This window comes from Colossoma macropomum, unplaced genomic scaffold (genome assembly GCF_904425465.1).
Source record: "Colossoma macropomum unplaced genomic scaffold, Colossoma_macropomum, whole genome shotgun sequence".
Lineage (NCBI taxonomy): Eukaryota > Metazoa > Chordata > Actinopteri > Characiformes > Serrasalmidae > Colossoma > Colossoma macropomum.
In genome coordinates, this window is record NW_023494809.1 from 5506734 (window position 1) to 5522126 (window position 15393).

Genomic DNA, 15393 nt, shown 5'->3' on the forward strand with positions numbered 1-15393 from the left:
CCAGAACTTTCCTTTCATTTTAGAAAATAGAAGGATGGATTTCACTAAACAAGCAAAGAAAACTCACCTGTATGTTTCCTTTTTTCTACAGCAAACGGGTTTTGGGCAGCAGAACGCTAACATTACTGCTACTGAGTGCTGATTGGTTGGCGAGTGGAGCAGCTCATTGGCTGTTCGCACTCACTGACGCCATGAATGTACATAAGGCGCCGTTTTAAGCTCCTATAACTTGAGATTAAAATTTCTTTAAAGTATAACAGCAGTGTTAAAATGTTTTATGCTGTTCTTTGCTCAGGAAATAAATCATCCATTTACATTAAAAATGTTTAAGCATTTATAAATTATGATTTTGCTCAAACGCTCCTTATTAACACATCCATTTTGGACTCGCTCAGGAGCGCCCTCTAGCGTTTGAGAAACCCAGAAGACATTACATGGCGGTAATTCTCCTTTCTACAAGTTCTCTGATCATGCTGAAAAGCTGAACTACGGCAGCTCTAAATGTACAAACTTCATACAAACTGCTATAACAAATGACCTCTAGAGGCCAGCCTTGAGTGTTAACATATTTCACTACTCCACTACCTGCAGGGTGTCCCGGTTCTTGTTGAGATAGAGGGGGAGGGTGAAGTGTTAGGGCTACATGACCCTCCAAACGGGTGTTTTTCAGAGACTCCAAACAGAGAGATATGAGAAAGAAAACAGAAAGGTGGCTCAACAAGCGACCAAAGACACCCACAAATGTGGGAATTTTCTCCGTTAAACATATATTATCTTAGTCTAATGTCGTTTCAGTGTATTATGGTCCTTTTCTTCATAACAAGCATAAAAATCGCTAGTAGTAGCTGATGTCTTGGTAGCTAACTGGCTAAATCTCCCATTCCACCTTAAATGGTGCAGCATACATTCTGGCACCTCAGGCATCAGAACTGCTGTGCCATTTAAGGTGGAATGGGGAAATTCGAACAAGAAGCTGGTGAATATCTGACTTCAGCTTCATATCACTGAAGAATTAGTGGTGGGTGATAATAAATAATTGCCCCCCTCTTTGAAGGCATATGATCCCTAAATGTAACTAAAGCCCAGCAGTGAGGAGCTGAACTTTACCCTCCTCTGCTGTCACTGCAGACTGGCAGGGTCGCCTACAGAGCAGCGCTGGTAGCTGTTAATGAAGTGATGCTCTTTTTATTTGAGGGTCCCATTTCAGAGGGAAGATTTCAACCACTACCCTGTAACTCAGTTCCAAGGAGCAAGGGGACACTCGAAAACAAGGGGTAGGGGTAAATATAAGAAATGGGATTAGGCCTTAGACTGAATTGAGAGTTTTTTCATTCTAACTTTACATTGTTTTGAAAAACTTCAGTGAAATGATTGAATGTTTTCGGTTTATTTTTATGGCCTCTGTGGGGATTGTGTGAGACAAACGCACACGGGCGCTTTAAGCCACCTGGAGCTGAGGAAGGGTTTATCAGACTGAAAGATTGGGGTGTCTGTGTTTGCTCAAGCAACTTTCTAATTATGTCCCATTCTTTTTGTAAGATGAAAAGCGCAGGATATAGAAACGCAGTGTGCGGTATAAATATAGCCTGTGTGCACATCATATAAAAATGCCTCACTAGTTTTTCTAATACCACCCAGGAGAAGAACGCAAGCACAGGATGCTTTAAAGCAGTGGTCACTAACCCTGGTCCTGGAGATCTACCTTCCTGAGGAATCCAGTTCCTACCACAATATGCCTCACCTGCTCCGGCTAAGTATCTTCCTCAGAAGGTCTTGATTGGTTAGATCAGATGCATTAGTGCTAGGAAAGAGGAGGGCAGCATGATCAATGCAGGTTGGAACCAAACTCTGCAGGACAGTAGATCTCCAGGAAGAGGGTTGGTGACCTCAGCTTTAAAGGCCTATATTAGGCATTTTACTTTTATTTCACATTTGTAGGCTGAATGGGCGGGGCTAAACTGCTGTAGGCTGAATGGGCGGGGCTAAACTGCTGAAGGCTGAATGGGCGGGGTTAAACTGCTGTAGGCTGAATGGGCGGGGCTAAACTGCTGTAGTCTGCATTAAACTGCTGTGTGTTGGATGAAGGAGCTAAACTGCTGTAGGCTGAATGGGTGGGGTTAAACTGCTGTAGGCTGAATGGGTGGGGTTAAACTGCTGTAGGCTGAATGGGCGGGGCTATACTGCTGTAGGTTGGATGGGCGGGGCTAAACTGCTGTAGGCTGAATGATTCTAAACAACTAAAGCATTAAAACGTTCTCTTTCTCTGCAGGACAGAGATCTGGACTGTAGGCTGGAGGAGTTGCGGGTGGAGGGGAAAACTCTGTCCGAGCTTCAGGTCACTCAGTGGCTTGTCCAGCTGTTGCTCGGGGTCAACTACATGCACGAGAGGTGAAAACACTCAGCTCTTTCAAGTATTCTACAGCTAGCTAAATGAAAATGAATGAAGGGAATGGTCTCAAATCTAAACCATGAAAATGTGCCACACTGTGCGTATTTAATTTCGCCATGTACTATTTGTGGCTTAAAGGGGAACGCCACCAATTTTCAAAATTACTCAATCATTTAATGGTTTAGATGTAAACAAAATCATTCAGAGTGGTTCGGTGTGAAATGCGCCTTTCTAGAAAAATTTACAGAATTTGAATTGTTCACCATTATAGTACAAGGAACCAGATGTCTGAAGCATTTAATGGCTCTAAAAGCAACACCTTGTTAACTTATTGCACAAAATGGTTATGATTTTGTTGTGTTGCTTGATATTTGAGACTTATTTTTAATATAAACTATTACTCCATAACTGCATTCTCAACTGAGATCAATGTGCACAAGCTAACGTGCTTTTGTAGCTACTAGCCTGTAGCTACAGCCGTTTAACACGGCTAACGGCAGCAAGTTTTGTTTTACAGTTTATTTTTACATGTTTCTTACCTATTTTGGGGGGATGGCAGAGTATGAGGAGGACTTTGAGGAGGTCTGTTTCCAAAATGTCATAGATCCATATCCAGAACACACAAATGAGTTGCAGCGGCTTGAAGAAGAGAGAGTCAGAAGGGGGAGAGAGAGAGAGAGAGAGAGAAAGAGAGACGTGTAAGTTCTCTGGTCATTTTGAATAGCAGATAATATGGAGATATTTGTAGTGTAGACATAGAGACGTCTGGTTCCTAGTACTACAATGGTGAACAATTCTGACTCAGTAAGTTTCTCTAGAGAGGCGCATTTCACACCAAACCACTCTGAATGATTTTGTTTACATTTAAACCACTGAGTAAGTGAGTAATTTTGCAAAATCGGTGGAGTTCCCCTTTAAATACAGACATTTGAAGCCTCTAGCAGGACCCTTTATTTTGTAAGTTAAAGCTTTATAGTGAACTCTTTAGTAAATGCAGTTTAAAGCGACCAGCAGAAGCAGAGGCTTGAGTCCCCACCTCCCACCCCCTACATACAGAAATACCTTCAGAGTCGCTCGTTGCACAGATTGAGCTCCAGTACGAGGCGGTGGAACTCCGCATGTTGTCTTTTGTGTAGAATGGGGTGAACCTAGTGCGAGCGTCATTTGGTTAAAAGAAAAATGATTCATCGTCACTGAAACCGTCTGTTCCTCGTTCCTCTTTGGTCCTCTCCTCTCATCCTCTGAGTTATTATAGGCCTTTATTCTGACTCTAAATTTAAGTCAGTTTGGCTTTAAAAATGTGACTAACCTCATGTGGCAGTGACTGTATGTGTGAATCAACAATTATTTTTGTTTTGTGTTAGATTTTACAGCTCAGCTGCAAACTTTTGCCTTTCTGCCAACTACAGAACAAACCTCTTACCCATAATGCCTCAGTATGTATTGATTCCTGTTGCCTTCCCGCGGCAGGCGGATACTTCACCGAGATCTGAAGGCCAAGAATGTGTTTCTGAAGAGGAATAATGTGAAGATAGGTAAGCTCTCCTGTGGCTCTGCTGTGTTTTTGATGTTTTCCTTCAGCGTCTCGGGAGCAGAGGTGTCTTCCAAGATGCACACGCAGCCCAAATGCTTCCTGAACAGCCTGCTTTTGTCACTGCAGTCGATTCTCTACTACAAAGAACCTGGAGGATTGTTACTGCGGTGTTGAAAAGCACGTTTAGAGCCAGAGAGGAAAAGCTGGGATGAGGAAAGGACTCAGAGTCTTAGTCTGAGACGTCACATATTTTCACTGTGTTTATGATAAAATACAGACACGTTCAAAGAAGATGCTCCATTCAGTGTTATTTTCTTTGGCAGCAGATGTTTTTGTAGTACAATAGCATGGAAGTTTGCTGACATATGAGATCCTGTGTGGACCTCCGCAGGAGATTTTACAGGAAATGTAGCTGTCGGTAAGCCATTATTGAGAAAAGCGAGCTTTTATCCCAGTCTAAATCCATAGACATTAATATGGAGTTGGCTCTGTGAGGGCCCGTCAAGTTCCTCCACACCAAACTCACCCAGTCAGGCCTTTATGGAGCTGCTTTGTGCTCTGGGGCTCAGTCATGCTGGAACAGGAAAGGTTCTTCTCCAAACTGTTCCCACAAAGTTGGAAGTGTACAATTGTCCAAAATGTCTTGGTGCTGAAGCATTAAGATTCCCCTTCACTGGAACTAAGGGTTCTAGATCAACCCCTGAAAAACAGCCCCATAGCATCATCCCTCCTCCACCAAACTTTACAGCTGGCACAGTGCAGTCAGGCAGGTAACGTTCTCCTGGCATTCGCCAGACCCAGACTCGTCCATCAGACTGACCGGTAGAGAAGCTGATTGGTCGCTCCACAGAATACGTTTCCGGCTGCTTGCATGCAGCCACTCGGCCATGGAAACCCTGCCATGAAGCTCCTGGCGCTCACTGTTTGTGCTGATGTTGATGCCAGAGGAGGTTCTAGGAGGGAAGAAAGTTCACAAACTGACTTGGCACGACAGTGGAGTCCTGTTACAGGACCACGCTCGAATTCAGTGAGCTCTTTAGAACAACCCATTCTTTCACTAATGTGTGTAAAGTCAGGCTGCATGGCCAGGTGCTTGATTTTATACACATGTGGCAATGAGACTGAATGAAACACCTGAATTCAATGATTAAGAGGTGTCCCAATACTTTTGTCCATATAGTGTATATTTACTTGTAGGAGGCATAAAGGCATGTTTACAACAGATGTAACAATGGTTAAAATTTTCATTTCGGCTAAAGTGTCACTTTAACAATATCAATCACGCAGTGCGTTGAATGATTACATGTTGATTTAAGTTTGTTTGCATGCTCTGGTCAGGTGACTTTGGAGTGTCGTGCTTGCTGATAGGGTCGTGTGACCTGGCCACTACATTCACGGGAACGCCATACTACATGAGTCCAGAAGCCCTCAGTCACCGTGGTTATGACTCCAAATCTGACATATGGTAAGAGCTGTGGAGTTTAAAAAACTGGGTTGCAAAACTCTCTATGAATTTATTTCCATCTGTAAACAAGTAAGAAGTTTGGAGTCACATAGCTTTTAACATGTTTTGGTATTAATGATCCAATTTCTTTGTTGAATGTCATTTTCTAAAAAAAAGCTTGATCAGGTTTATTTATAGGAAAACAATATCACACAACAAATTATGCCAATTTTAGTGACGGCTGTATTGTAAATAAAGCCAAACCACACAGTTGTGATGTCAGCACTTATCAGCACTCAAACCTTTCAGGTATTTAAACCATTTCTGGACTGAAAGAGTTTTAATATGTGCTTAGTTTTGAAAAAAACTAATTATTATTTATAAACCTGCCCCTTATACCAGCCCAAAGCCTGAAAAACAGCCCCAGCCCATTATCCCTCCTCCACCAAACTATGGTAGGTAACGTTCTCCTGACATTCACCGAACTCAGACTGGTCCATCAGACTGCCAGATAGTGAAGCATGTTTCATCACTCCAGAGAACGTTTCCACTGCTCCAGAGTCCAGTGGCGGCATGTTTTACTCCCCTCCAGCCGACACTTGGCATTGCTCATCGCGATCTTAAGCTTGTATGTAGCTGCTCAGTCATGGAAACTCATTTCATGAAGCTCTCGATGCACAGTTCTTGTGCTGATGTTGGTTCCAGAGGCAGTTTAGAACTCTGTACTGAGTGGTGCTACTGAGGATAGATGATTTTACACACTACTTGCTTAAGAACTTGGCAACTCCACTCTGTAAGTTTGCATGGTTTAACGCTTCATGGCTGAGCTGTTGTTGATCGTAAATGGCTCCATTTCACATTATTAGCACTTGCTAATTCACCCTTTAACCCTGAAGGTCGGCCTGCAGACTGCTGGTCACCATAGCAGTGCATATAACAGTCTCACCAAGCTAGTAGCTAACAAAAAGGCAAATAGAAAGATTTAAGACAAACAATAATTTGGAGTCAAACTGATTATTTGTGTTTATAATCACTCCAGCTGGTTTCCTGATACGTTTAATCTGCAATGAGAAACTGTCAAAAGTCATGAATTTTCCCATTCCACCTTAAATGGTGCAGCAGTTGCATTCTGGTGCCTCAGGAACCATTTAAGGTGTAACGGGAAAATTCAACCAAGATCCTGGTGAATGAGAAGCGACTCCAGCCTCGTAAAAAATCTAACATTGAGAGATATTTTACAAGAAACTGTTCCACTTTTGTGGAAAAGTTTCCTGCTGGAGATGCGAGAAAAGCAGCTATAGCTGAGCTAAAGCTGAAAGCAGAGCAAAGTGAGTCTGTGTTTTTGTTTAGATTAAAATTGTTAGCCTGTACTAACACATTAAAACATACTGAGATATATTCACAACCAAGATGGTGAAATGGACATAAGATGTTGTGACTCCCAAGGTGGTTTGATTTCGATTTTTGCTGAAAGGACAAAATGGCTCTTTTTAACATTCGGGTTGCCCATTTACTGCGGTCCTTTTCCAAACAGTTAGCCAAGTATGAGGACTCTGTCACTGGCACAGGTCCATCTAATACTGAACCTGGCCTCCACCACTCCTGCACACTTGGGGTATATGTGGTGAATGTGTCTTGTTTATGATCTGTAAGATGAGGGGATAGTGTCTGTGTTTTTGTGCTCCGCTGTGTTTTCAGCATTTGATCACCAAAACAGCATCTGAAGGCCCTGCTTTCATTAGCTCCGCTCTGCTTAACTCAAAAGAACGGCGATCATTAAGTCTTATAATAATAAAAGCAGTCCGGTAGATGGATGCAGGTTGAGGGCTGCTGTGTAATGTGAGTATCTTTGAAGGTCTGTGTGTGATCTAGTGTTTCCTGGAAACTTTTTATGAACTTCAAAGCTTCAGAAGAAGCTCTCACTATTTACTGAAAGGTGTGATGAGGCAAAAATGAAGGCAGCAGCATCCCCAACCCAAATCATACATAATGAATCAAATTACTTGCAATCATCTGCTGGGACAGAAGGGTGAGGTCCAGTGCATCAAATGGTCCATATCTGGGAAAATAGAATTTTCTTATTTTTTGAGTCTGTCATATGTAAACTTTTCAAACATACAGTCCACATACGCTGACGTGCCAAAAGTCATGGGATAGTAGTATGTAAGTTGAATATGAAGTGGTATCACCTCAGGGGACGCTTTGAGAACGCCCACATCTGTATAAGTTGTGAGATGTTATCCTGTGATGTTGAACACTGTTGAGCACTTAACATTCCTTGATCCACAGTGTCGTGTGTATAATACATCATAGAAGGCACTACCACCCACAGTGGACAGCGCAGTGGGTGCCCACAGGTGCTTCATTATTGTGACCAGTGACATTTGGCTAGAATTGTCCATGTGAACAGACAAGTGACTCTGGCAGAAATCACATGCCACGCCACATGCATATCCCACAGGTCAGTGCAGCATTTAGCTTCCATGGGATATGGGAGCAGAAGACCCACCACAGTGCCTCTGTTAACACCACAACTCACAGTGCCTCACCTGGTCTCGTGAGTTTGCTAACTGGACCCTAGAAGACTGGCAACGTGTGGCTTGGTCCAATGAGTCACGGTACCAGTTGTTTCGGGGCTGATGGTAGGGTTTGTGTGTGTCGCAGACCCCATGAAAGCACAGACCCCATTTTTCAGCAAGGCACTGTGCAGGCTGGTGGTGGTTCCGTACTGGTGGGGGGTGTGTTCTCATGGCATGGATTGGGTCCACTGGTTCACTGAAACACGTCATTGACCGGTGACCCCCTACGTTTTACTGGATGGTGACCGTTTGCATCCCTTCATGAACTATCCTCAACGATTATCCATGAACTCAACAATTTGTTCCACATTGTGCTTTTTAAATGAGGGCAGCCAATCAGAACAGGGCTCACTTACATATATCAGTCTTAAAGCCACAGTAACAAAAACAGCCTGTTTACTTCTAAGTGATAAAGAGAGGCTCATGAAAACTCATAAAACCATACAAATATTTAAATATTGTGAGTGAACATCTGGGAACAAATCTGAGTTTAATCCTCCACCTGAGCTGTTTTTACCCAGAATTCTCTGCCACTGAGTTTGCCATGACAACGAAAGGGAGGAGAGAGAAGGAATGGGGTGAGAAAGAGAAAGTAGGGGATGGAATGATGGGATGATGAGGAAATATAGGGAAAGAAATGAATAAGAGAAATAGAACGAGAGTAATAACGAAAAACAGCAAAGTACGTTGGAGAGAAAGAGAAAGAGAGAGAGAGAGAGAGAGACAGAGAGAGAGAGGGAGAGAGAGAGAGAGATCTCATTGCCAAATAGCCTCAGGCGTCCACTGCTAATTTAACAAACTCATACCCTCACACACATCATGGATGTGTACACACACACACACACACACACACACACACACACACACGCACACACTCTCACTCCTGCGTGTGTGTGTGTGTTGGAGGGTGTGTGAGTGTGAGAAGCTCTAATGAGATGATGCGCTGTAGTGGCATGTGAAAGACCACCAACACACCAGAGACCACCATAGATAGAGAGAGAGAGATAAGAGAAACATACTGAGAGAGAGAGAGTGAGAGAGAGAGATAGAGAAAGATTGATAGAAGGAAGAGAACGATGGAGAGAGAAGGAGAGAGAGGGAAGAGAAAGTGGGAAGAGAGCCAGACAGAGAGATAAGAGAAATATATATATGTATAGAGGGGGAAGAGGGGAACAAGGGAAAGAAAAACAGGGAGAGAGATGGAGGCAAATATAGAGATGAAGGAAAGAAAAGAGAAAAGGAATGTAGGGAACAGATAGAAAGAGAGAAAGAAGAGAAAGGTAGAAAGAAAGAGAAGAGAAAGATGGAAGGAAAGAGAAGAGAAAGAAGGAGAGAAAAGAGAGAGAAGAGAAAGAAGGAGAGAGAGAAGAGAAAGATGGAAAGAAAGAGAAGAGAAAGAAGGAGAGAGAGAGAAGAGAAAGAAGGAGAGTGAGAAAAGAAAGATGGAAAGAAAGAGAAGAGAACGAAGGAGAGAGAGAAGAGAAAGAAGGAGAGAGAGATGAGAAAGATGGAAAGAAAAAGAAGAGAAGGAAGGAGAGAAAAGAGAGAGAGAAGAGAAAGATGGAAAGAAAGAGAAGGGACGGAAGGAGAGAGAGAAGAGAAAGATGGAGAGAGAGAAGAGAAAGATGGAAAGAAAGAGAAGGGACGGAAGGAGAGAGAGAAGAGGAAGATGGAGAGAGAGAAGATAAAGATGGAAAGAAAGAGAAGGGACGGAGGGAGAGAGAGAAGAGAAAGAAGGAGAGAGAGAAGAGAAAGATGGAGAGAGAGAAGATAAAGATGGAAAGAAAGAGAAGGGACGGAAGGAGAGAGAGAAGAGAAAGATGGAGAGAGAGAAGATAAAGATGGAAAGAAAGAGAAGGGACGGAGGGAGAGAGAGAAGAGAAAAAGGAGAGAGAGAAGAGAAAGATGGAAAGAAAGAGAAGGGATGGAAGGAGAGAGAGAGAAGAGAAAGATGGAGAAAGGAGGAGAAGGATGTGAGAGAGAGAGAGAAGAGAAAGTGGGAAGAGACAGAAGGGAAGAAAAAGATGGACAGTGGGGGGGGGGTGATTGGGGGGGGCATCACAACCATGATGAATTGAAAACGGGCTGCAGTTTGGTTTCCATGTCTGACTGTTTGATCTGTATGTTTTGAGGCTTTAACAGTGTTTTTACAGACGACGTCAAACTCCTATATAAAAAAGCCAGAATAACAGTTTCTCAGTGAAATCAGCCCTTTAATGATGAGAACCACTGTAAACGCCTTTAAATCAGCAGTGATCAGGAAGGCCTCTCCTCTGCTGCTGAGCAGAGCCGCTGCTGTGTCCACCTCTTGGGAGCAATAATGAATGTACAGCTTTCTCTGAAATATTGGCTTCATATTCTCGCATCTTCGGAATCCCCCCTTCGTTTCAGCCGCGCAGCATGATAACTCAATTATTCGCGATATATTTCCATACTCTCACAGGAAATAGATTGCATCTTTAATACAGAACGAATGCTAAAATCTTAATGAAAACAATCCATCACCGCATTGTCAGAATGGGTTCTGGCAGTAATGATGAGGGTCCTAAGGATGCTGTATGTACAGCAGAGTGGAGAGAAAAATGATTGACAGGGGTCATTTTCTGTGCTCTCAGGCAGCTATGATGGCACCTGTAATAATGCATTTATTTTAAATACAAAATTGTTTATTATTTATCATATTAAATCTATACTTTTCACTCTGTTTCAGTTTTGCACCTTATTTCAACTCATTTGGTCAAATTCTGCTTATTTTGGTCTTTACTTAAAGCGCTAGTTTGGCTAAAAATAACCCCTCCCTTCATCCCGAATGTAGATCAGTTTGAAATCTGACGTTTTAGCGCTGCAAAGCTAATGTAGCTAACTAATATGTAAGCTTAAATCCCACCAATTAGCATGGTGCTAACTACCTGACTACTTCATTACATACTCACCTCAAACTGTGACAAGTTGTTAAAGGGGAATTCCACCTATTTTTCATAATTCCTCCATAATCTCAGTCTGTGAGATGTAAACAGAGTGATTCAGAGTGGTTAATTATGTTAATTATGCATTTAAAAAAGTTGCTGGAATTTCAAGAATTATTTAAACTTTAATCTTCAAACTTTAGTCCATGTTTATAGATAACAGTGTGTCTGCTTGACGTTCTGTTGATAGTTCTGAGGAATCACAGATGTCCCTGCAGTCTGAGGTACAGACACTTCCACACAGCGCTGAGTGATGGAATTTACTGACTCATGATTAATTCCTATTAATGAGCACAAACACATTAATCAGTATGATCACAGCTGTCCTTGTTGTCGTTATTGTGCAGGAATGGACACGTCTGAGTGACCTGTGCCTTCCTCTCAATACCACAGTGTATTTGCAGTAAATGTAGTATTATTATTAGGCTAGAAAGACTCAAAGCTTTAGCCAAACGGTGCCATTTTCTGTTCTTCAAGACCTCCAAATTAACCTCTTAATGTGGATCAGTGTGGGGGGTCCACACTTCAGTTCCTCACTCTCAGAACTAGAGTGCACATTAATTTCATGGGGGATGATTCATAGCAGTTACTGAATAATTTTTAGTAGTTGCTTTAGTAGTTGAATAATTCATAGTATATACTGAAAAATTCATAGTGGGTACTGAATAATTCATAATAGATACTGAACAATTCATAGTGTTTACTTAGTCATTCATTAGATACTGAATATAATTCATAATGGATACTGAATAAATCAAAATGTTTACTGAATAATTTGTAGTGTTTACTGAATAATTCATAGTAGGTACTGAGTAATTCATAGTAGGTACTGAGTAATTCATAGTAGATACTAAATGATTCATAGTAGATACTGAATAATTCATAGTCGGTACTGAATAATTCATAGTAGGTACTGAGTAATTCATAGTAGATACTGAACAATTCATAGTGTTTACTTAGTCTTTCATAGTAGATACTGAATATAATTCATAGTGGGTACTGAATAATTAATAGTGGTTACTGAATAAATCAAACTGTTTACTGAATAATTTGTAGTGTTTACTGAATAATTCATAGTAGGTACTGAATAATTCATAGTGGATACTGAATAATTCATAGTAGATATTGAATAATTCATAGTGGATACTGAATAATTCATAGTAGATATTGAATAATTCATAGTGGACACTGAATAATTCATAGTGGTCTCTCAATAATTATTTATAGTGATTACAAAATTATTCCTAGTGGTTACTGAATAATAATTTACAGTGGTTAATTAATAATTCATAGCAATAACTAAATCATTCATAGTAGTTCTAAATAATTCATGGTAGTTACTGAATAATTTATAGTAATTAATAAAGTAATTAATAATACTTAATTATTAATTACTTCATAGTAATTAATAATACTTCATTCAGATGAGTGTGTGATGTGTTAGGCATGCAGTTAGCACCAAGCTAATTGGTGGGATATAAGCTTGCATTACTTCTAAGCTACCTTAGCCTCATAGCAAAACTAAAGAAACTTCTGACACCAAATGCATCTTGGCTGATTGGCTACATTTGGGGTAAGAGGGCAGAAACTATCGCTTTAATATCGATGTGTGTTGTGTGTTGTGTGCAGGTCTTTAGGCTGTATTCTGTACGAGATGTGCTGTTTGAAACACGCCTTTGAGGGTCATAACTTCCTGTCCGTGGTGCTGAAGATTGTAGAGGGCGCCACGCCGTCACTTCCGGAGAAATACTCACCGGAGCTGAACACTTTACTGCAGAGGTATGAAGCTAACAGTGGGTGATATATAATATACTATATATTTTCACAATGTTTTGCTTTTTCGTTTGTAAATAAATTGGGATTGTTAAAATGTACCAGTAGAGCAGATACACTACACTGAAAGCCACAGAGAACCTAAATCTGTGTTTACACATCTACAATTTTGAGAAATTAGTGGAATTCACCCTTAAAACTCATGAAACCTTTAAATTACTGTCTATTTTAGACACTCACAGGCTCATCTGGCAGTGAGCGGTCAGTGAAGGATGATCATTATTATCGGATGTTGGCACTGGCCTGATTAAATTCCTTAGTTACTGCTGAGCTCTCCCTCTTTGTCTCTCTCTCTCTGCTGTTAGGATGTTGGAGAAGAATCCCTCGTGCAGGATCTCTGCAGCGGATGCTCTGAGCAGCAGTTTTCTGGAGGAACTCACTCAGGTACAGAACCAGCTTTCATCATCTCACATCATATCACACCATCTACCTGAGAGACGAATAACAGGACCAGAGTGAATGAGCGAGACCGAAACCCAAAACCTGTCTGGACTCTTCAGAACTGGTGGAGCTCAGTCAGGTCTGAACGCCTGTTAGACACCAGTGTCTAATACTGTAGCTGAGCACGTCTGGACCCAAACCTAAACTTAACCTCAACAACTAACAGATCAGCTTTACACTCTTTTAGCTTTTCAAGAGAAAAAAGAGGTTTACTGTATAATTTACAGTAGTTACTGAATAATGCATAGTAGATACTGCATTATGTTTCATAGTTACTGAACAATTTATATAAGGTACTGAATAAATGATAGTAGATTCTGAATAATTCATAATAGTTACTCAATGATTTTCAGTAGTTACTGAATTAATTGGTGACATTTTATTTGGATGGCCCACTGTAGATACTTCATTTGCATTTAAATTATATTCAACTAAATATCTATTAAATTCACCTTTTTTTCCCAAACCTCAACCTAAAACCTAGACCGGACCCTTACTCAGGTCCTTCACCTAAACCTAACCTCAACCTAAAACCTAGACCAGACCCTGACCCAGGTCCTAAACCTAACCCTAACCTCGACCTAAAACCTAGACCTGACCCTGACCCAGGTCCCAAACCTAACCCTAATCTCAACCTAAAACCTAGACCTGACCCAGGTCCTAAACTTAACCCTAACCTCGACCTAAAACCTAGACCTGACCCTGACCCAGATCCTAAACCTAACCCTAACCCTAACCTTGACCTAAAACCTAGACCTGACCCTGACCCAGATCCTAAACCTAACCCTAACCCTAACCTTGACCTAAAACCTAGACCTGACCCTGACCCAGGTCCTAAACCTAACCCTAACCTCGAGCTAAAACCTAGACCTGACCCTGACCCAGGTCCCAAACCTAACCCTAACCTCAACCTAAAACCTAGACCTGACCCTGACCCAGGTCCTAAACCTAACCCTAGAATTTCCAAAGTCTCACCAGGTAGTTTCTTAGTAATATGAACATCTGTAGATAATGTATCGGGCATGTCCACCTACAAGTGTGACTGAATAGGTTCTCATAGTTACTGAACAATTTGTAGTAGTTATTGAAATATGAGTCTTGCATTCGATATTTATTTTTGTATTGGCTGCATCTTTGATGTTGAATTATGGATTGATTAGTGCACCAGTTAGCAGGTTCTTTCAGTATCTGAACCAGCAGAATGTGTGAGACAGTACCTTTACATTCTCATGCAGATTTATTGATTTATTGTTATTGCTTTGTTAGTGCATCTCTACAGAAGCACTGTTTCACCCACATAACAGGCCAACAAACACACACACTCTCACACTCTCACACACACACACACACACACTCACACACACACACACACACACAGTCCTCCTCTGAAAGCTCTGTGCGGAATTTTCCATCCACAGTCTATTACACCATCACACCTCTGAAACATGTAATCAGCGTCCAAAACGATGACACCAAACACGATCACACAATAGCCTTTAATGCACTTCTCTCTCTCCCTGTTGCTGACCGTGTAATTTGTGCCTTTGTAAATGTTTTCTTCTCTCGGCGCGCTCCTCCGTCCCCCTGAGGATCACGTCCCCGTCTCTCCTTCAGTTTCCGCCCTGGGAATCTGAACAAAGAGAGGAGACAAAGCTATACAGAAGAGCTTCACAGTCTCTGAGGAGTTAGATAACCTAGCATCCACATTTCCACTCAGAATGTTCAGCTAAATGCTGAACAGCAAGACACCCCCGAATCTGAAACTACTGTTGTTGTTGAAGCATAAACACCGTAGAAGCTATAAAATGCTTTCGAAAAGGGTTTTATTACACTTGTGACCTAAATTTGAGACCAAACCTCTGAGACAAAGAAGGTACTGAAGTTAGAGAAGCTAGCTAAGTTGAAGAGTTTAGCTAGCACTATTAGCCCGTTGCTGTTGCGCTACAGATTTGGCACGGTATTCATATTTCATGCATAGTATTCTCGACGTCACACTGTATAGTCGCCGCCATTTTGAGGACTGAATCAGGGAGTGACTGCGCTGCGCGACGCCTTCAATTAGCTGTGCTTTGTGAACAATTCACCTGCAAGACGCGACAGAAGCCGAGAATGACGGGATAAACAGACCTTTAATTCAGTGTTTTCACTCCAGGCTTGGAGCCGCTGCACTGTATAGTTTAGTGTTTCTCTCTGCTGTTCACCTCGTT

The 15393-nt window shown here is 41.6% G+C and overlaps 1 protein-coding gene across 1 annotated transcript in view; it reads left to right on the plus strand.

Moving 5' to 3' along the window:
* Positions 1-15393, plus strand: part of nek11 (NIMA-related kinase 11) — a 110466-nt gene that overhangs the window by 53953 nt on the left and 41120 nt on the right. The window contains exons 4-8 of the mRNA XM_036558919.1: positions 2270-2388; positions 3860-3924; positions 5262-5388; positions 12542-12691; positions 13051-13129. Coding sequence (XP_036414812.1) covers positions 2270-2388; positions 3860-3924; positions 5262-5388; positions 12542-12691; positions 13051-13129 — 540 coding nt within the window. The remainder of the gene's footprint in view (positions 1-2269; positions 2389-3859; positions 3925-5261; positions 5389-12541; positions 12692-13050; positions 13130-15393) is intronic.